The sequence below is a fragment of the Corvus hawaiiensis genome, chromosome 11 (genome assembly GCF_020740725.1).
Source record: "Corvus hawaiiensis isolate bCorHaw1 chromosome 11, bCorHaw1.pri.cur, whole genome shotgun sequence".
NCBI lineage: Eukaryota > Metazoa > Chordata > Aves > Passeriformes > Corvidae > Corvus > Corvus hawaiiensis.
The window spans coordinates 21,189,940-21,212,590 of record NC_063223.1 but is presented as its reverse complement, the minus strand read 5'-3'; the positions used below and the strand labels follow the sequence as shown (position 1 = coordinate 21,212,590).

The following is a 22,651-nucleotide window of genomic DNA, read 5'->3' as shown; positions in this document are numbered from 1 at the left end:
GTGCAGCAATGGCAGCAACAATATATTTTTTTGAGCAAATCAAACAATATGTTTTAGAAAGCTTTCAGAACATTCTGCGAGCTGATGTTGGCCAAGCAGCACAATTTTATGAGCTATCATCACTCGAGGAGAAAAAGAACATCCAGTCAGGGTATTCTCAAATCACAGATTCCTGGGTTTGCATTTTATCATTTTATATCTTTGCAGTTTATCCCTTCTGCTGCACACAACCCCTTTGCTCAGATCCCCTATTTTGTTTTTCATGGTTTTCCTTTGGAAACAATCAACCAGTGCCATCCTCCAAACACACAAATACTCCGTGGCTTCCTGTTAACGTTATCTTGCCTCGATCCCACATTAAACGTTTCTTTGGGTGGTTTTAGACCTTATGGGCATTTATTTTTAGCATACCTGGGTTTGGATTCTGTTGAGCCCTCGGAACCAGAGGATTTGTCCACGTCGGAGTTCTCTCTCTGCATGATCAATTTCTTCAACATCTTCATTGAGCTCTTCCTCAGGGACCTCCTCCTTCTCAGTGAGCCTCCCTGCCTCCTTTAAAAACTTTAGCCTACTTGTTGGGATGGTTGCAATGACCTAAAATTACAAAAAAGTACTGAAAACATAAGCCTCATTCAAGAGCAACAGTATAACAATCTGCTAATTACAAAAGAGCAATCATATTTTAGTAAGATCTAGAAAAGCTGAGCTAAGCCTGTTCCTAACAGCACTTTGCACTTGGACAACTCCATTTTAGTCCCAAAATATTTCGTTTACTATGTGAACAATCAGCATGATTTGCACCACTAAACCACAGTGTGGAGCAAGATCAAGGCTGGGAAAATTGTTACCAATAAAACAAACAGAAAATAAAACAAGATTGAAATATTTTAATGTAATTACGGAAAGAAAACTTAACAAGACTGATAGCTCTGCAATTAGAGTTTGGGTATTTGTAATGAATTATGGTAATGGGAGCTGAAAATTCATTGCATCTCATAAATCTTGCACTCCCTTGGTTCACGGCTTCAGCTTCCCCTTGTTCCAGCAAGTCAGGATTCTTTCCTGGCATTTCTCAAAACTCAGTTTTCTGAAAGGTCTGGATCTGGCTGTTGGACTTCTCATGGGACTCTAACTCTGTGTCCTTATCACCAATAAATTCTGATTAACTTAACCCCTCTTATTCTGTTTGCCCACCAACACGGTCCTTGGCAGTAACTAATACAGGAGAACAATCTTCCAACATTGCAGATACTGCAGCTGGACAATTGTTTTCAATGGATTTCAGTGTTACCCTCCTGGGCAGTCATTTTCTCTTTGTTCTGATTCCTTGAATAAAACCAGGAGCAGATTGGGCAATTTAAACATTACCTGGAATACACTGAATGCTTAAAGTAAACCACCTACAAAGTCAACTATTAGACCCACTTAGCAAAAAACTGCTGCAATTTTCTTTTTTGTCTTCGTTTCAGCAGTGAGCAACCACAACTGTGAAGCCCAGATGTGTGAAAAATGAAGAGAGAACCAAGACAGCTGAGGGAAATTGGTGAGGAGAGCTTTGGAAAACTGGAATGGATGCAGTGAAGACACGTGTAAAGGTTCCAAATATTTTCAGGGTGAAAGCAAACTTTTGAGTTTGCTGAGGGTCTCCTTGAGCTTCATGACCCACAAGGCCACTTTTATTATAATGTTTTCAAAGACAGATTAGAAAAAAAAAATAAATAACCAAACCAAACCCAGTTTCTACACTACTATAAAGCCTTTTTAAAAGGGGGTTGAAAAATAAGATGCAAACCTGGAAAAGGAATGAATTGGTGTGACATGAGTAAAGACAGAACAGCAGAGAAAATGAAAGGGTAAATCTCATCAATTCAATACTTACTGAAAGTTCTTCAGCCTCCCAGCTTTCAAAACTACAATGCCAGCACTCTACAGAGAGAAACTACTGGAGACTGTGGGATCTGATGAAATTGATGGTGATAAAGGATTTTTAAGCCAATATTTATAAAAATAAGTGTATTGGATCAGGATTCTATGTGATAGAACATTCCTCTCCTGCACCACCTCAGCCAAGCTGATAAGACTCTGCTCTGATTCTTTCCTTAAGGTGTTTACATGGCTTTTTTCATTATTCATTCATTTTCTGTATCTGCCAGCACCCACACTGGTCAGGGCACAGACTCAACAGACTGGAAGCAGATTAAAGAACTAAATATTATTCCCAGAAAAATGAACACAGCTTTAAAAAGTGATCAGTAATTCTGGGAATGGGACATGAAATACTTTAGAAAGCCTTGGTTGTCAGAAGGGATGGGAGCTGTTAGAAACCTGTCCCTCAAAGCATCTCAAATTGACTTCCTAGAAACTGCTCCTTAAATTCCTTTTAGAAGTGCCTGCTTTGACACTGGAACTTGGAAATCTTGATTGCTTTTAGTGGCTCACAAGAACATAGGGTTCAGGAGGTAGATTAAAAATAAGAAGAACAAATTTGTTTTGTGGTGAATTAGAATGAGTCACAGCAGCAGAGAAAAGGCTGAGAAGGAAGAGAAGCATCATAAAGGAAAGGAATTCTCTCTCACTGAAGAGCTCCATGAAGAAAGGCCTTGCCACAGACTGCAAATCATGGGAATATGGACATAATTATTTGGTTTTAGCTTCTGTTGTTCTTTTCTGGTCACTACATACTGACCACAAGATGGATTTTTTTTTCCCCCCCTCTATATTTGCTTTCTTTTCAGTGATAAAATTGTGGTGGTGTTCCAATACCAGTTTTAATTTAATGTCTAGGGTCTCACAATAAGCCTGGGGCAACTAAATTATAAAAAAAATGCTGATATTAGTATTAGTTCTCAGTGATTATGTAATAGCCATGGATAACAAAATTTAGAAGCCAAAAAATTGATCAAAGGCCGTGGGAAATTCTTCACAGCTGAATGAAGCAGATTGGATTCTTCTCCCTCTCCCTGCTTTACTTCCCTCTTCTCCAAAAGATGGTATTTTCCAAACAGTTGGAAAAAAATCTTTAAAATCCTTCCTTTCTGAGATTATCAAACTGATTTTAGATCTTCCTCCGGCAAGGCCTTAAGTCAAATCCCAACCTCAGGTAATAATTACAGTAGAACCCTCTAATAGTGGTGGGTTTCAGCCAGATATGCATTAAAAGCTGTTCTGAGTCTGAGCGTTTCTAAGGAAAAATGAGGCCAAACTGTCCAAAAAGTGAATTTTTTTTTTCCAGGGGAGAACAAATAATCAGATTTGAAAGCAAGCATTTATTCTCTGCACTTCCAGCAGAACCACAGCAGCTTCCAACTGCAGCTGGCCATTTCTTGACTCTTCATAGAGGCAAACTCTGGATCTACAAATCTCTTTACATCTGAGAGAACAAAATGTAACTTCACTTTTTTCTTTACTGCACCAGGTGGCAACACCTTAAATACCCCATTAATGTCTTCAGAGGTGAAAAAATATTAATATTATTATTATTAACTTTGTAATCTGTGTTTGCACATAACAGAACAATGTAGGATGTTAACAATAGTGATTGTGCCTGTATATTACTTCCAGAGAATGGATCCCAATTTATTTAATATCATCTCATTGACATTTATTTCTTCATCCATATACAATTATATATTAGCCAATGATGACAGAGGATATAGCAGAAATTTAAAAGGACACACTAATTTAACTGTACTTTTCTACAGCTATTAAAAGCAAAATAATCTCTTTTTTTTTTTGCACTTCCACTTCCATTGTTCACACACAGAATTAGGTGGATGGAGAATCACTGCAGGAATATTTTAAACATGCTGGAACTTTTCCTATGACAGCTCCAGCAAGGGAATGAGTTGGTTGACCTAGAATTGGAACTTCATTTGAGCTCCAAAACTTTGCCACATCCTATGGAAGGAATTCTCTTCCAGGGAAGGAACAGAATTGCCTTTGTTGCTTTTTTTTTTTTTTTTGGTGACTAAAAGATTTAAGTTGTGGCTCAAACATCTCTCACCAAAAAGCCTAACTGAAGATGGCCCTGGTGACAGCACACCCTGCTAGAAAGGAAAGGTGTGAAAATTAACAAAAATCCCCAAAGGAACAGAGGGATAAATTATCCTTACTAATATATCTCTCCTCGAAGCTCTCAGAGAGCACCCTGGCTCTCAGTGAGGGCTGCACTTGACACTGAGAGAGAGCAAGGAAATAACAGGAATATCAACAATGTCACACCTTAGGATGTGCAGGTTCCTGAATGCTTACCTGACCCCACACCAGTTCTCCTAATCCAATAAATACACACCACATCCACTGGTCAAGCTGCAGGGGAGAACAGCTGAAGGGTTTTCCTCCAAACTGGACAATTACTATCTACAAAGAGAAGCACAGAGGAAAAGGGGTCAATTTTTCAGGAGGAAAAGGCAACAAAACAAAAACAACCAAACAACCAAATGAAAGAAGCTGCAGAATTTTGGTCCCCAAAAAACTCCACCAAACTCCACAAACTTCTGCATCCCCAATTAAAGGTCAAAAAAAGCCACAACAGTTCAGAATAAACTTCCTCAGCCTCATATTTGAATATGAATATGAATGGTATGAATGGTCAGGAAGAAAGAGAACAGGACAGTCCCCACGTGCTCTCCCAGCTCCTGAGAATTCTCAGCTGGGGATTTATTGACCGTGATGTGGTTTATTTTGGAATGCCCATTGCAAGAGGGACTTTTCCCTCTGATAAACATTTTATTGTGTATTTATAGATGTGCCATCATAGAGAGACAGATGGTCCACAAAAGTCTGGTCCTGCTGGAGAAACGGGGTGGGAAAACCCCACACCTTCAGCAGGATAACACCACACAGAGTCTGAGGAGGTCGTTAGGCTGAGAAGGTTTTGCTGACTGAAAAGGAAATATTATTTATATTTCTTGTTAATATTGCTGCTGCAAAACCTGAAATCACAAGCCAGAGATTTAAATTGTCCAAGTTTTAAACCCATGATTTTGAATTATTTGTCAAAGACCATCACTGCGAAGTTGTGCTCCTATCACTGCTGCACTTCCTCCAATATTCAGTTTATTGAGGAGTTTCCCTTTTCAAACCACTGCAGCCCAGGTCCAAATTGCTCTTTCCTCCTCCTTGCTGCTGCCAGGAGAAAGCTCCCAATACTGAGCTGCCACTGCAGAGCTGAGCAATGATGTCAAGATAGAAACAGATTTATAAATGATAATATCAAATAATATCAGGTACAGGACGGATGCAGGAGCAGAAGGAGGAATTCTTACAGAAAAAAAAATTGGCAAAAATGTGTATTAGTGATCATGTCCACTTGTGACTGGCACAGCAAACTCAGGAGAGGAACATGAGGTATCACAATCCAGGAGCATTATTGCTGGGAATACTGAGCAACACTGGGCAGTGGCATTGAACAGAAGAACAGTTCAGCATCAGCTGTCTGAAGGTAGATTTGTCTTTTCATGGAGTAATAAATAATTGTAAAATGCTTTGTTGATATACTTTAAATAATTTCTTCTTTAAAAACCAACTACAATATCAATGATGGCTGCTATTATTGTACATGCTAAGATTAAATTAAGAATTAAGCCATTCATAAGGATCAAAATTGATGTTGTATTAGTACAGCTACATAACATTTTCCATTATTAACGCTTGCATTGGTTGAGAAAATACATGCAACCAGGTGGTTTACTATTAAATGGGCCTCCTGCAGCACCTAGATTTAAAATTAAAGAAAAAGAAAACACACAGCAAAAAAAAAAGCCCAAACAACTTCAGGTAGATTTCTGGTGGGTAGTTACTACTTCTTGCCCAAAGCACTACCTGAATAGCGAATGTCCCCAGGACAATAGTGCAAAAAATGGGATTTCTGAAGATGCCATCAAAGACGTTCCTCTCGCCGTGGATTTTGCGGGCGTTGATCTCATTGAAGAGCTGCATCATGACAAAGGTGTTGAAGATGATGGTGTAGTGCTCAGAAGGAGGAGAGTGAAGCGGGGCGTTCCTCCCACTGTCAATCTTAAACATTTTCTCACCTAGGTGTAAGACAAAAATAGAAGTTCCCACTAGAACGAATCAAACCAATTTCTATTCCCCCGTTTTCCTTAGCCTACTCTGCTTTTCCACCTTTCTAGGTGAAAACATTTCTTGCACCAGTGAGCAGAACACCTCTCAAATTTCTGAGCAAGAAGCTTTTTGAATGCTGACTCCTGTCTAACAACTCTATGCCCCCACAAGGTTGCCAGTCTTACTCTTATCTACTCCATAGGAATTATTTTAAGCACTCAATTCTTTCAGGTGGAACAAACCCTTAAGGTCATTCCCAGTGGGTTTGCAATTATCTCCAGTGGTTAGAAGCCACCCCTCTTCAGCAGGTTTTACCCATTTACCAACCCAGTAACTTCTGCCAAGCATTGAAGGGTATCAGTGATAAAAACCACAGACACTCGTGGTTTTAAATAGATTTGGGGTTGATCAGCAGCAGGCACTGCTGTTTGTTTTGATAATTTGGCTTTCACTCATAGATCTGACCAATAAAAAAGCAAGATACAACCCATGACAAGTAACTAAAAATGTGGTGAGTTTTGAAAAGGTAAGGTTAAGATTTTTTTATATATATATACCACAGCCTAACAGGAGCAGACAGTGAATTCTGGATTTCTGATGTGCCTGATGTCTCAAACACATTTACTGTATGCTCGAGTACAGTCTATTTCTAAAAAAAAAAAAAAAAAAAAAAAAGAAGATAAAAACTTGATGGACTGGTCTCTGCAGAAACCTACTACAAAAGAAAGGAAGTATTATTTGATCAAAATAGAAATAATTCTCAATAATTTGAAATTTAACTATAGGAGCGCTGAGTTTAGAATATCATGTTACTGCAAAGCTGAGCCTCGTGGACCTCAGAAAGGAAAAGACTGTTTCCAAGGTTTATCAGAGGATTGCCTGGGCTGTGTCCTTCAAAGTATACAGGAGTTTTCCAGAGACACACAGGAGTAAGCAGAATAGGGGGAAAAGCCTGGTTTACTTTTCATCTGGCTCAGTATAAAGTATCTTAAACCATAAAACTCATCAAGAAGTTCTTATAACCTCCCCATGAAGTTCACAGAAATTCTTGTTCCAAGAGTCTTATCACGTGAATTACCAAGACTTTCTTCATCGATTTTAGAGAATCTGAAATTCCAATTTCCTAACGCAGACATTCTCAAAATTCCCTGTAAATCTAACAGTTTTAGAGACCACCTCTCCTCAGAAACCTGGCAATTCTTTTGGTTTAACTCCTCTGTGAACAGACTATCACCTCCTCTGAGCATCCCAAATAAGCTGCCAGATTGCCATAAAATGGACAAGACTTTCACAGTGGAGCTCAAAAACCTCCTGAAAATCATAAATTTACATTTGCAGCTTATCTCAAAGTCCGTATATGCAGGAAAAAAAATCTGAAAGACAACACGTGCGATTTAACAGCGACTACAAAGTGACAAGAAGATAATGCCCAACAGAAAAAATCATCAGTCCTCTGATGCTCCACATTATTGTGGAGCAACAGAATCTATTATTAGCTCCTACTATTCCCTGCAGCAAGAAACATTTCTTCTCCTTCCCTCCCCTCTCCAAAATATAACCTATAAAAAGCATCCGTTGCCAGCAAGGCCTGAAGAAGAATCCAGTAATCCAATAAATTAGACTTTTTGCCCCCTTTTAATATCCATTCCCGAAATTAAATGTCAAAGCAGAGTGTTATTTGTATCACTTAATACTGATTACTTGCTTTCCATACTACTTTAGATCAGCATTATTTCTGGACTGTGGACAACACTTAGCTCTCTTCTCTCCAGCTCTTGGCAAAATGGATCTTGATTTTTATTGTGGTTTGTTTTGTGGGGTTTTTTAAATTTGTTTTTACATCCCTGCTCACGATGACAGGTCTACAATGAAATTTCAGCATAGAAGCATCAGGGTGGATACTCCCATTACAACATAACCTTCTGTGCTGTGTTTCGATATAAACTTTTGGCAAAGCTCAAACCTGTGTTTTGTGAGGGGAAAAAAGCTCGATGGGGCCATTCCCAAGGTAACAATATATGGCAGGTGACAACAACACGACACCTGCTGTGTTTCCCATCCCATTAACCAGCTGGATAATGAAGGCACACAACAAACGTGCATTAATTTGTTACATTTAAAGCGCATTTTCGACACTTGGGCTGCACAACCCAGCTGCTTGTGAGCTGAGCACCGAGTCTGGCCGAGCTTCTCACCGACAAAGAGCAGGGTGAAGATGAGGGTGAGCTGGTAGACGGCGTGGCCCAGGATGTTCTTCATCATGGTGCGGGAGATGAGGGGCTTGTTGCGGCCGTAGGGCTTGCGCAGCAGCAGCGCCTCGGTCGGCGGCTCCGTGGCCAGCGCCAGCGAGGCAAACGTGTCCATGATCAGGTTGACCCACAACATCTGCACAGCTTTCAGAGGGGAGTCCTGTGGGGGGAAATGGGGGAGTTTTGTATTTCCCTGGCAAAGCCTCGCTGGGGGTTCGTTTCTCCCGTGGGGTTGAGCTACTGGGAGCCTCCTTCCACTCGTTCTGCAGGACCAGGAGCACAAGGATGTGAGCGAGGAGAAATGATTGCCTGCAGTCATTTAAATCAGGGCCATTTGCAACCACCAAACTCACATAAAGCTTAACAGTAACTCTTTATAACACCTACTGCAACGCTCTCCGTTGCCTTCATGCTTGAATTTTCAGCTGAATTTAGATAACCAAATAATCCAAATTTCTTTCTTGGAAGAAAAATTCTATTAGAACAATTTAAAAAATAACATTTCCTTTTCACTAAAACCTACCTATCTTTTTTTTTTTTCTTCTTCAGAGACAGCTTGAAGTTATTAAAGATTTATGGAACAATTACAGAGACATCTTGACACATTATACTCAAATAAGACCTTTAACAGTAGTGACATAATAAAAAAAGAATCTGATCTTTTGATTTAAAAGTACTCTGAAACTTATTAAACTATATCAAATGTGCAAAAGCAACACAATCTATTATTTTACTAGTAAAAGGAAAGCAGATTTGGAACTATGGAAATGGAATGAAAAACCCCAAATATTGGTATTTGATGCAGGCTGCAGTTTCTGAAGCAGCTCTCCAGTCACTAGAAGGAGCTCTTTCCTCATACAATCCCATGAAGTCTGTGGTTATAATACAGAGGACTTTAGGTCATGTTTAAAACCCTCAAAATTAACTAAATAAAGCAAACTAACACAGATCTCAGGAGAACTCTGGACAACTCTTACAAAGTTTTGATGTGTAACTCATGGGGGCAGCTGTAAGGGGAGAGAGATGCTTCGAGGAGCCAGGGGAGGAAGAACAAACAGGGATTTTTTTTTGTAACAACCTCCTGTGCCTTTAGACTCTGAGTAAAACAGGCAGCACTAGCAAGGTCTGCTTCCTGTTCCAAACAGACCATTTTTATGAGGGAAAAAGGAATCACCAAAGTAATAAGGCATCAACATGACAAATCTCACCATGAAACTGAGTTACTCTGCAGTGTGAGAGCTGGAAGAGGGAGCACTATTTTTATGTATTTCATTACCATGGTGCTGCAGCAGTGAAGGAAAAAATTGTAGAGGACAGGATACGAACCAAAGCAAAGCCAACAAAACTCCCTGAGAGCTCTGCTCTTTTCTTCAAAGGGTTAAATGTTCATTTTTAATGAAATACCATAAAAGAACAAGGGCCAACGTGCATTCAGTATCCCAAGGACTTACAGAAAACAAGGGTAAGTGCTTTGATCTCTTGTGCATCTGGTTTAGATTCCAACTTTCCCCTGAGATAAAATAATATTTCCCCTTAAAAACACATTCTTAACACATTTACACAGATTTTGATGCATTTCATTTATTATTAAGAAAAAAAAACCAAAAAAACAACTTTTGGCTTATTCAAAGGGATGGAGAAAAGCAACCTCCTGTTTCTGACAGGTTGGGTTCCTCATGGCCGGGAGGACAATTAGCATTAATAGATTCTTGACCTCTTGGTTATGGGTTGCATTAACAGGGCTTATCTGGAGAGCTCAGCTCACTCATTTGAAATGCAGCTGCAGAAACAGGAAATGTCTTTGTCCCTAGAGGTGGTCAAAAAACTAAAAGTGATCGGGACAAACTTCATCCTAAATCGAGACTCACTTATTTTTATTAATATTAATGGCTCCAACAAAGAGAGTACCTGCAGGAAAAGCAGTTCGTGGCTGGGGCTCACAGACCCTCTGTGGGACACAGGGAAAAAGGAAAACATCTTTTCTGCTGAAGAATTTTCCTTGTCATGTTTTTGCCTGTCCCATTAATAAGTTTGAGAAACATTCTGTGCTTTGATCTGTTACAACAATTCAATTTCCACTTCACGCACTGAATTCTCCATCAATAAAACCGAATTTCCCTGTTGCATTTCACAGACAGAGTCCGAGATTCAGGGGTCTATCAGGGCCTGCCATATTCCCAGCAGAAGGGGAAGGCAGATTATTTCAGTCTCTAAATCACACAACTGTAATTGGCAGCCATCAGTTTTGGCAACAGCATGTTCTCACCATTTCACACTGCCAATCACCTTGGGTGGCTGTGGTGCCCCTAATAATTATCTATTATTGGCAGTGCTACACTGCTCAGTCAAGTGTGAGAGCTCGTTCGAGGCTGAAGCCAAAACATTAAATACACATTAGTCTGGGCAGGCAGTGGAATGAAATTTCCACTGCAACTCTATCTGATTTCTGATTAGTTGGTGGAAACTGAGGAAAACACATATCAGCTAAGGAGCTTAGGCTTCCACTGCGCATTTGAGTCACTTGTGCAAGTGGGATGCAAATCAACCTTCTTTTCACTGTGTTTTAGCCACTAACTGACCAGCCAATAATTCTTAATTCCCTCTCTGAAAACTTTGGGGATGTGAACCACCCAAAATCACCACTTATTCATCAAATTCTTTTCCACTTGACCTTGGAATAGGTTAGCCTTGGCCTAGAGGTAAAAGGAAAATGTCCCTTAAATCAAGTGATGTTACACTTCATCTTGGAAACACTTAAAAGTACAAATCGCCAACGGCTGGAAATAAACTACAAATCTTTTGTGACATGCAGAGCCTCACAAATTTTAGAGCTTGTTACTTTTGATTTAGATGACAAGCTGCAAGGGAACAAAAAGGTATTTCCACCCTTACCTCTTTATTCCCGTTTGCCACAGAACACATGCAGGGATTCACAAAAACGAGCATTTCTGGGAGTTTACCTTTCTACACATTAATGCAAAAAAAATGGCAGCCCTCACTGTGCTGCTAGATCACACTGTCTGCTAATTCTATGGAAGTGGCATCCTCAATTCCATTTCCATGCCTCTAAGCCTTGCCAAAATAAAGCTAAACAGTACGGACTTTGATTTTATATTACAGCTTTTTCAAGTTTGCCAGTGCTATTATTTTGGAATTTGCCAAGTACAGTTCTGCAGTAAAACATTATAACCACATAAATTACTGCCTTATACATGTAAGTATAGATCATCCTCATTTTTTTGAACAAGACATGTAAAAACAATCAGTGATTCATGCAGCAGCTCATTGCTACAGTGCCTTTTAATTAACATTCAATTTTCCAAACATCGTGTCCTATGGAGTCACTGTTTTCAGTTCCTAATGTCTGCTAAAACATTAAGTCTCTCTCAAAGTGCAAGAATAATAATTTGAATGTAAAATGTTAAAACACAGCCTTTGTGCTCCCTTTCTTCAGTGGAACCTTTCTGAAGAGTTACAATTGCCTCAACGCTTGGAGCCACAGACTGAATCCAGCACGGAGAGAAACCCGCTTGCTTTTTGGCTCCAGCAAAAAACTGTTTCCATTTGACTGAGCTGCATTTTAAAATCTTCCTTTCGTCCACACCCAGATCACTTTGAACAGCTCCAAACATAATGAGCTGATATCTTCTGGGTGCTGTGGGTTTGCTGGGGACAGGAAGAAGGATGAGCCCATACAGAGCTCCATAGGGCACCCAGAGATGTGGAGCAGTGACTCACTGCAGGCACAAAACTCACAGGAATCGTAGGCAGAGCTCCAAAGAACCACCCTCACTGAATCAATCAGGGGCTCTGCAAAACTGTTATTCAGAGAATGAAGTCAGAATATGAAAGTTTCTAACTCCTAAATTCACTGGAAAAACAAAAGATGGGTTTCAGCGGAGGCAGTGGCTGCAGAAGAGGAAGGACAATTCCACAGGAACTGGTCAAGACCACCACACCCTGATCACACTAAAAGTGTGCACTGGGCACCTCAGGGAAGGCAGCAAGAGGGAACTGGATTGGATTAATTAAAAATAAGGTGAATGAGCCCAGCTCAGCTGCACTGAGCCACACAAACCTCTCTGGGAGTAAGCAAAGGTGTGAACTCCTCTGGGGTCTGTGCACACACAGACACAGAGCTAAAACACCCCTGCACCTCGGACTGAGGGCTCCTGAGTCAGCTTCTCACCAGAGACTTCTTCAAGCTCTGTTTTCCTGGATGACCCAGATCTCAGAGAGCCTTACATAATTACAGACTCACAACACAGAAGTTCATTATTCTCTGAAAATTCAGATCTTGTGGCTTATAGATTGAGCTGCTGTAAACTGAAACAGGGCCCCATGTAAGTGAGATCCCTCGGAGGGGCAGCTCTGGCAGCAGCTGCACTAAGCTTGTCAGCAGGTGACACTGGATCTGTAATTCTTATGCTGCTTAGAATATGATTGCTGTCACCTTAACACGACTTTGTGCTGGGAGCCAGGGGAGACAAGAGAAACAACCATTTGCATTGGTCCTGTGCATAATAACTTCTTTGACAGCCCCCTGCTTGTCCTCTATAAGCTTTATCTGACACTGGAGCAGTGCAGGGGGTCACAGACACTTTGTACACATAAGAAGACCAGGACAAAACAGAATTAGTAGATGTGGTAGATACCTTCTAACAGCAGCACCTTCTTGAAGCAGCATCTATCTTGAAGCAGATAAAAAATGAAATGATGTTTGCTTAAAATGAACAGAATTAAACTAGACAGCAGTTCCCTGAAGTGGAATTGGCAAGGACCCCCACTTTATTAATCTATTTGAGGAAAAAAGCAGCAGACTGTTAAAATGACCACTAGTGGTCCCAGGTTCTGCCTAATGTTTCTCTTAAGCCTCTCCACAACCCTCCTAAGGTGCTCTGGAACAAACAAATCATCTCCTGTGTGGGCAATGCATTCTCTGGGTGCCCCTTGGTGGGCTGGCTTCACTCCCATCAGTTCTCACACAGTCATTAATTAATTTTTATACAGAATTGCTGTGGTTTCACTTAAAGTCCTGCGGGAAGATGACCACAGCCTCATATTTACATGTACACCAGAGCAATTGCAGGATCAAGGCTGAATAAAGTTAAGCCCATTAAGTTGCAAAGCGCAAGCCAAGTGTTAAAAAAGATTAGTCCAAGCAAAGATTTTATTATCTTTGTACTTCCTTTAAGCATAAATCAGAAAGAGTAGATGAGTGTAAAGGCAGCTTCACCCTGAAGCATCCCAGTGTTTCAAGCTGGTTCCAAACTGCAGAACAGATTATTTGAGAGGTGGCATGAGGAAGAACAGAAGAAATGTTATTACCTACAATTTTTCTCATTCTATATCGAAATGTCATCAAAAGGACACCCTGAATATTAATATTAATGATGGATTGAAATTATATTGTGTGTGTCAGAGAAAGCCAAACCGACCACCCAAATCAAAGGAAAATTCAGTCCAGTGTGGACTTTCTTCATGTTCATTTTGTGCTGCCTTTTAGGAACTGTAGACTTTAGCTCTGTTTGTTTGGTAAGGACTAAAACATTTTAGTCAAAATCTTTCAGTCAGGCCTGTGCACAGTTCTGCAGATGTGGACGTACATGTGTGCACCTAGCCTGTTGTGGGCAAATTTTTTTTTGGTAGAGTCCTGCATTTTGTGCTGGAGCTATTTTCATAGCAACCAGAGGGTACAGCATGTTCCCAAGTGCAATTTTTAGCAAAGCTTTTGAGCCAAACAGAATGTCCTTTGGCTGGCTGGAGTCAAAGCCTAACATAATAATGTACATTTGTGAGGCAAAATCCTTCTTGAATGAGACAGAACCGGGAGCAGCTCGAGATTAGCCACAGTCAGGCTGGGTGTAAACAGTGGCAAAAGGACAGAACTGCTGCCTTTCTGCTTCCATTTCCACTTCGGCTCCTTCCACGCTTCTCGTTTGGGTTTGTATCTTTACTGCCAAATTCAGGAATTGCACAAGAATCTGCTTGCAAAGCAACACAGGAGTTCCAGGAGGTGTCCACTAAAACCTGTGAGCAGGGACAGCAGGCCCAGGGATGGTCTCACAGACCTCTGGGGCAAGAGAAATGCACTGGGCCTGATCCAAATCCTAGAATCCAAAGGAATGATTCAAAGGATGAAAAAAAGCTTCAGAATTAAAAAAGGAAACATATTTGCACTGGTTATGCACTTCACATGCACTTAGACTTGATTTAAAATAGTCCTTGCACTGATCCAGCACTGTTTAACCTCTTCAGGAATGGAAAATTCTTTGGTTAACAAATAGAATGAGTTTCCCTTCATGCTTTCACAGAACAACTGAAGAAATTCTGGGCATTGACCAGAAGATTTCACCTTAAATAGAAGTTGATATCAGTGACAAAATGTCAGTAAAACAGGGTCTTAAAGGAAGCACTGGCCTCAGCTGCAGCGATGGTGCTGCCACCACCCTGCTGTCAGCACCTTGCTCTGGGTGCTTCTGTACCACTTGTAAAAACCTCCTGTTGTTTTAGTCCTTGTTCTTGTGTTACCAGCAACAATCACTTCACAGCTGGACATTTTCTCAACATGCTTGAAAACATTTCCAAAGGTAAATTTATCCAACTTTGCTGCAACACCACGGATTTCAGCCCTCAGCACAGGCTCAGCAGTGACAACAAGGGACCTCCAAGGCCTCGGAATGTCAGCCAGGTCGTAGGAGAAGTCTGACCTCGTGGGTTTGTTAAGGTACCTGGGTTTCTGGTTGCAAGGATCAATTCCATGATTCCAATGTAAGTTTAGCCTGGAGCAGAGCTAATGACTTATTCATTGCTTTGCTCAGGTGTGCCTGGGCTGAAATGTACCTGCTGAAACAGGTATGGGCATCTGGATGATGCACCATGAGGGAAGCATCAGCTTTCCCACAGTGCATCGCAATCCAGGGAGGCATTTTGTGACAGCACCTGTCTGCAACATCTAAAATATACATTATTTTAGGGAGTGACAGCACTAAAAAACACTTTTTGTTATTTTCTTATTAAAGACAAAAACTTTATGCTGTACTACATATATCCTGTTTACTCTCTAGGGGAAAAAAAATAATTTTATTGCCCAAAAAGTTATGATTTGAGAAAAAAACATGGTTTGCTTTGAGGCATGCTTCTTGCAAATGACCTGGACATGTTGCACATGCACCAGGATTGCAATGAGGGATTAATGGAGTGGAAAAAAGAGAGGTCTAAGTCCAACTCTATGTGTCATTTAATTGGTTTGTGATCTGCATCTGGAATTAAAAAGAACTGCCTGAAAGCAACAAAATCATTTTATCAGTCAAAAAGATTGGGATTACTAAAAATATATATTTATTAGTGAGTATATTCTAAGAATAAAAGGCAAATTCATGTAACCTGCTCCTTCTCCCCATCCACAGTGTTTTCTGTCTGACCATCACAGGCTCAGGGATGGCAACACTGAGGGAGGCAAAAATGAGCAGCTCCTAGAAGCAAGTTCCTTTGGGAAAGAGCTGGATTCATCCAGCCTGACGCCAGCAGCTCGTTAACCCTCAGCAGCCTGAACCTTGGAATGCTCAGGAGAATTTCCAAAAGTTGCCGTGTGCCAAGCAGGAATCAAACGCAAAGCCCCATCCAGCAGGAGTGACCGGATCCTGGCAGATCCCGGTGGATCCTGGCAGGATCCCAGCAGGAATTGCTCACCTGGGTGATGCAGGCGCCGGTGAAGGCCACGATGACGGCCACGATGTTGACAGTGAGCTGGAACTGCAGGAACTTGGAGATGCTGTCGTAGACGTTGCGGCCCCACATGACGGCCTTGACGATGCTGCTGAAGTTGTCGTCCGTCAGGATGATGTCCGAGGCCTCCTTGGCCACGTCCGTGCCAGCGATGCCCTTTGGGGAAAGGGATTGGGAATGAGATTTCCTGCTAGACAGCATAAATCTTCATACTCAAAGCCCACAGTGGCTGCTGAGCATATTCTGCTTTTTATGGAATTTGGCTAATTTGGCCTGGTTTTGAAGTGAATTAGGCTGCAGAAATGGAATTTACAGAGAGCAGAGGAATTCATGTGGTGATGGCTCGGAGTGTTTTAAGTTGTCAGCTTAAAGATTGCTGATCATGTGAGTTGCTTTTGTCATTGATGACGTTTTATTGATATACGTGAACAGAATTGGCAACAAAAATGAGAATTATGTGTCTTAATACATGGTCAGAATACAGATGAAAGACACCTTTGTAACTAGTGGGGGATTTTACCACAGCAAAAGAGAGCTCCAGTGTTGTGAAGAGAAAGTTCATTTTTCTGTATGTGCCCAGGATTCTGCATAAAGCCAATAATTAATTAGGCAAAATCCTGAAAAAGTATCAAAACAAGCCATGCCAGTGAATCCAAGTGAATTAAAGGATTCTGATGCAACATAACTCACTCCCTCCAATATATTCCTTCACTGACAAGCAATAACTAAGCAACTTCACACTTAATGAATGGAAAACTCCTCACAGCAAATTCATAATGGCACAAACATCAAGATTATACCATTGCAAAGCCAACATCAGCTTTTTTAAGTGCTGGTCCATCGTTGGTTCCATCCCCAGTCACAGCTACCACCTGCCTCTGTTCCACCTGTGTGCTGTCAATAATACCTGCAAAAAATGTATACATGGGTGGGTTTACAGACATTTATGGGCAATAATTAGCAAGATAAAACATCCCTGTAAAAAAGCAGAGTCTGTATGAAATAGATTGGATAACACCACACAGTTTTACAGAGATTAAAAAGGCAGGTCTTTAAGGAAAATAATGATGAAAGCTGCAGCATCACCACCATCCACTACTAAATATCACCATGAGAATTAACATGGAAAGTTCTGATCCTGCATCATCAACACATCAACAAAACCTGCACAGGCTTCAAAGGGAATGAGAGCAGCTCATGATGTTCTTTTGGCAGATTCCCGCTATTTAAAGTTTTGTGTCACAGCCCAGCACTGATCAAACATAGTGGAAAGGATTTGCCAAAAACTTAAGGTCATGCTTAGGGCTCTCTTAAACTGAGACCCAGCTGTAATATCAGCTTTACTAAGAGTCTTTCTTAACCCAAGATAACAAAAGTCATTGATGAATTTTGTTTAGGTGGAGCAGCCATGTTCAACTCTGCCAAACAATGATTAAGGAGATATAAAAGAATTCTTTAAATTCTGGAACCAAGCATTTTAATAAATACCTATAATAAAATAATTTCTACTTTCATTTTGAGATCATTTGAGAGGAAAAAACCAAAAGCACTTCTCATGTGGTGAATCAAGTTTCACACAACAAGGCTGCATGGAATTATTTTCCACTTATGCAGATAGGGAAAGCCAGGAAAAGAATGAAGAATTTTTCTGAGGCTACAGAAGCAGCCCAGGTTTTTAATAGGATGCAGATCCTTCACCACTCATGTTTCTGTTTCCATGTCAGGGCCCATTTGAGCATGAGTCCAGAACACAGGATTGTTGTGTCGGATACAAGAACACCTTTCCATATTGATAACTTACGGGAGCAAAACGACAGAATTCCTTTTGCTAACACATTTTGCACAAAGTCATAACCTGCAAAAACAATTATCCAAACCTACCCAGTATGAAAAGCTTTCACTCTGCTCGGAAAAAAATCCCTCCCCTATCAGATAGGCAAGCAGAAATAGGAAATTGCAGATTACAGAGCAATAGCTGCCTCTTGGCAAGGTTCAGGCTTATCAGGCACCCGAAGATTGCAGTGCCCTGTGCAAGCAGTTACTGCCCTGTACTTTTCAGACTTATGAAAATGAGAAAAAAGCCCTATTCACTTTCCACTGGCAGTGGGATCTCAGATGAATGGCACATTACTCTGATAAGATCTTACAATTAGAGCTTCCAGTTTGTTGGGGTGATTTGCCTTTGGTATTACTAAATAAGCAGGAACATCATCTGTCACTACTGTTAAAAGCATTTACTTGGTCTTCCCTTCTTGTTATTAACACATCCTTTGATGTTAAATTAATAGTTTAAGCTCCTGAAAAAAAAGTCATTAAAATCTCTGGCTCATTAAGGTATTAACTGCTCCAAAGAGGTCGATAGAATCTGCTCACAACTGGGTTCCAAGTGGGAGCACAACCCAAATCAAGTTGAAGAGGCTCAAACAAATGATCTCCTAACAGAGATAAATGGATATAAATAGTGACTGTGTTGACGACTGTGCCACCAACTGCCCTCTAGCAGCCAATTCCTGCATGCTGCCAAGTCATTCACAAGGTTTAGCAGTCATTCACAAGGTTCAGGAGACACTTTCATCCCAAAAAACACAAACTATGCAGCCAGGATGAGCCCAGCACCGCCCCGAGCACAGACCTGCATAAACAGCAGCCATGGAACACCAGACACACAAAGGTCTCAGGTATCATCAGCATCTGAGCCCCAGACCTCCCCTGCAGTGCCCACTGCGAGTGCCACTGGAAGGACATGGAATGGTGGGGATGGATGTCAGTGCTACCCCTGGGAAGAGAGAAGGGCTTTGCGAAACTCCGTCCCCACGCCAGACAAATTTCTAAAATGGAGCAGCAGCGACTGTTTGGGATTCAGAGGATTTGTCACAGCTCTACTGACACTCCCTGACTTCTGCCTGCTCTTTTGAATCTGTTCCTCCTCCCTGCTTCCTCACATTGCTGAATGTTTGCCTTCTTTGCAGCATGTGCCTCCTTCCAAACACATATAGGGCTTGTTTTTAATATTCTGTTAATGGCTGAGATCAGGTTTCACCTCAAGGATTTTCTTCAGTATTGAGAAGTGTGCCTAGATAAAATTCACAGTGTGAGGAGACCAAAGAAAAGAAGGATGTCCAGGAAGGGCTCTCCTCTCTCTCTCCTGAGCCATGGGGATCAACCTCTGGTGTGATCAGGGAAAAATGGGACTGAGGGCATGAGCCAACAGGCTGGCAGTAAAGAGAACGTTCCCTGGCCATTGCACTCAGTCCAAGTGGCTCGAAAGAAGCTTTAACATTAATTAGTCATGTCTAACAACCAGGAAATTTCTTCGAACTATACAGCTTTACTCCAGTTGAATGTTTACATGCAGAATTTTAATAAAAACAGGTTTTCATGGGGAATTCTTCAACTCTCAAAGCTTCCTGCCAAAACAGCCTTTGCTCTTTCATTGGCTTCTTCCCTCATCTGGAGCTGTTTGGCCATGACTTCCTTCTGTCAGAAAGAATTTCATCCAACAGCCCCAGGAGCACACCCAGAGCAGAACACAACAGTGTGTTCCACACAGGGATCCCACTGATGTGGCAAGGAATTTGGGAAGGAAATTTGGGCAGGAATTTGTCCTGCAGCTTGCATAAGACACAAGTTTCTCAGTGCAAGCAGCCTGTGTCATATTTAAAACAACCATGCAGAGCTGTCAAGAGGGGCTCTAAATGCATAAGCTTGCTCTAAAAAGTACAAAATACAAGGTACAAAACTGAAATACATCCTACATCTCCCACCTGCCTCCCATCTAACACTAATCAAGCACTAAATCAAATCCACTCAGGACAATAACTTAGGGAATATTAACCAACGACGTCTCTTCTGCACCCATGGCTCAGCTCAGACCCATCCCACCCAGCCCCAGGTTCTCCCTTTGCCACAGGACAAATGCTGCTCCATTTAAACAACCCTCACTGGCATTGTCACCCTCAGAGCTGCAGCAGTAAGAAACTCCTGGGAGAAAAAAAATTCCTGGTTTGGAGATTTCTTTCTGTCTCGACTGCTTAAAGCAGGCAGGAAAAACTCAGCTCCAGCTGAGCACTTTGGAGCTGCAGCCCCGTTCAGGTGTTAGAGAGGCAGGAAAGCTGATCCTCCCACAGGCTCACCCAGATTCGTGTTTCTTTGACAAGCTAAACATAGCACAGCCATGTATTTTCATAACACACATCCTCTTCAGGCTATTTTTAATACTTCAGGCTAGTTTTTAATACTTCCAAACTTTCGGAAGCTCCCTGTTAACGTGACAAGAATTTGCAAAGTCTGTCTGAAGAAAGCTCAGATTTATTTCAGTTACATGCTTGGGTACGTGCCTGGATAGAGATTCAAAGGTTAATATAAAAATGTTCTGTATGACATTACAGACAGCACTGGGAATTAAGTGGATAGTCCTCCCCAAAGTTCAGGATATCAATTAATTCAATTTTCTGTATTTTTATTATTCTACCCAGTCTCGTGGCTTTCCACATTAATGAGGTTATGAACATACTACTATCCCATGCAATAATAGCTGAAATATTTCAGTAATTAAGGGTAATTATTAAAAAATCTTTTCTTCTTTAAAGTTCCCCTTCTGCTTGATAACAAATTAGGCCTACATGAGAATAGTTGTTTTTAATATCACACCAAAAAAATTCCACTCTAATTTAAATATATTGGAAGGCACAGCTTCTTTAATTGGTAAAGTATTTCTTTGATCTTTTCTATACCTTCTGATGATAATTCCCATCAGTGCTAAACAGTTGTTTCCCACAGTGTTTTTAAGAGATAAACTGACGATTTTGAATTATTTCAGCGATAGCACTGTAACCTCATATCGGTATAAATGATATGTGGTTTTACTTGGGATATTTTGAAATAGAGCAAAAAATAAGAAATTATACCAACAGGTATCTTAAAATCCATCCCATATTTTATTTCAGTGGGACTGAGATTTTTGTACTAAAGCAGTTTGTGATGATAAAACGTTCTGATGGGTGTTTTTTCAATCTACCTCTACTTCAAAGCCATAAATATTTGAAAGCAAGTGTCTGCCCAGGCTGAAATGCTGAACCATGCCTTTCTCTGGTCCCTGAGCAGTAGTAAAAACAAAAGTAAAAAATAAAAATGATCCTTCTGCTGGGTGGGATTGGGCTATGTTAAGGAGAAAAAAATATTCCCTCCAGCAGCTGTATGTCATTAAAAATTAAATATAAAAAAGTTTATTTTCTGATGTGTGTTTTTAGCCTAGAGCAGACAGAATACATCAAAGGGGAGAAAATCCTCTCAATCCCTCAAGTGTGAGAAAAACATAACATTTTAACAAGAGGCCCAAAACTAGTGAACGTTTAAATAGTTTCTTGTAACTTTTAATGGCCCTTGGAGTATTACCAGCCAAAAAATTCCATCATGATTTCCACAGCCTTGTCCTTGAACTTTGTTAAGACACTTAATTGCTCTCTCAACCTCGCCACATCTTTAAAACATGAATTGTGTTGCTTGCATGCGGCATCCAGTAGGAGTAAATATCTTTTGGGCTGTCAAAGTGCATGTGCTACAAACCACCACCAATTTGTTGTTCCCTTTTTCTCCAGCTCTCTATTGATTTCAATTTCCCTGGCAAAGGTTTCCTTCTCCTCTTGAGGGAAAATCCTGACTGATTCAGATGAGCACTCCCGAGGGACTTGGTTAATCCACTTAATGCAACACAAATTGTTGTGTTTCTGAAACAAATCAGCTGTGGGGCTGTACAAGGGCTGTTCTGAGAGCTGTAACAGGATTTAAGATGCACTGGGGAGGGGAGGAGACTTCAGCTGACCTTGTGCAGGTCTAACACTGACCCATGGAGATAAAAATGCCCTCTAAACTTTTCCAGTCCTGAACAAACCCCTGCTGGAAAACTATTTTGGAGCACACGTCCCCCAGATTTGTATATTATTTATAAATTACACAGCTCACTACCATAAAAATAAACTGTGTACATTAGAAGACATTTATGGGAAACAGTGGGGTGGGGATGATACATTATGTGTCCAGCTGCCCCATCCAGCACCATGCCAGAGTTCCCTGGAATGATCTGTTTCTCCACCTGGCCTCAAGCCCAAAGGACCCAAATGATCCAATCTTCAAATTCACAATGGAACTTCTGCTCTAAAGTCATTAAGGCATTTTTAAAAATTGCATGGTGCTCAAAAACCTTTGGAATCAGTCATGTATGGAATCACAGCAATGGAACCTGAAGGACTTTCTACCTAAATGCAGATTATTATTGCAGGAGTCAACCAGCTGAAAACACGTAACGGATCAGCTGGATCTTAGCCTGAACTTCAGCTGCTCCAATTGCTAAAAGGAGCTCCCCAGACTTTCTAGGGCCTTAGTAAAATATTCCAGCTCTTTCTTCATCAGGAAGCCAGGAGACAACCATCTGCTTATGGGGCTTCCACTTGAGCACGGCCAAAAATGAGGTTATTCCTGCTCAGAAACCGCTGATGCCAACAGCCTCTAAGTGTGAGCCTCAAATTCAACAGAATAAGATGTCAAGTCATCAAAAGAAAAAGGAAACTGCAAACCAACCCCCCTTTTATGGGAGCATTCCATCTGCAGAC

General features: G+C 41.0%; 1 protein-coding gene across 5 annotated transcripts in view; it reads right to left on the bottom strand.

Moving 5' to 3' along the window:
• The window catches only part of ATP2B2 (ATPase plasma membrane Ca2+ transporting 2), a 387,814-nt gene that overhangs the window by 19,812 nt on the left and 345,351 nt on the right, over positions 1-22,651 (bottom strand). For all 5 annotated transcript variants that reach the window (XM_048316144.1, XM_048316145.1, XM_048316142.1 and 2 more), the window contains 6 exons: positions 16,844-16,950; positions 16,008-16,199; positions 8,262-8,475; positions 5,824-6,035; positions 4,252-4,359; positions 412-594 (listed from right to left, as the gene is read on the bottom strand). In XM_048316144.1, coding sequence (XP_048172101.1) covers positions 412-594; positions 4,252-4,359; positions 5,824-6,035; positions 8,262-8,475; positions 16,008-16,199; positions 16,844-16,950 — 1,016 coding nt within the window. The remainder of the gene's footprint in view (positions 1-411; positions 595-4,251; positions 4,360-5,823; positions 6,036-8,261; positions 8,476-16,007; positions 16,200-16,843; positions 16,951-22,651) is intronic.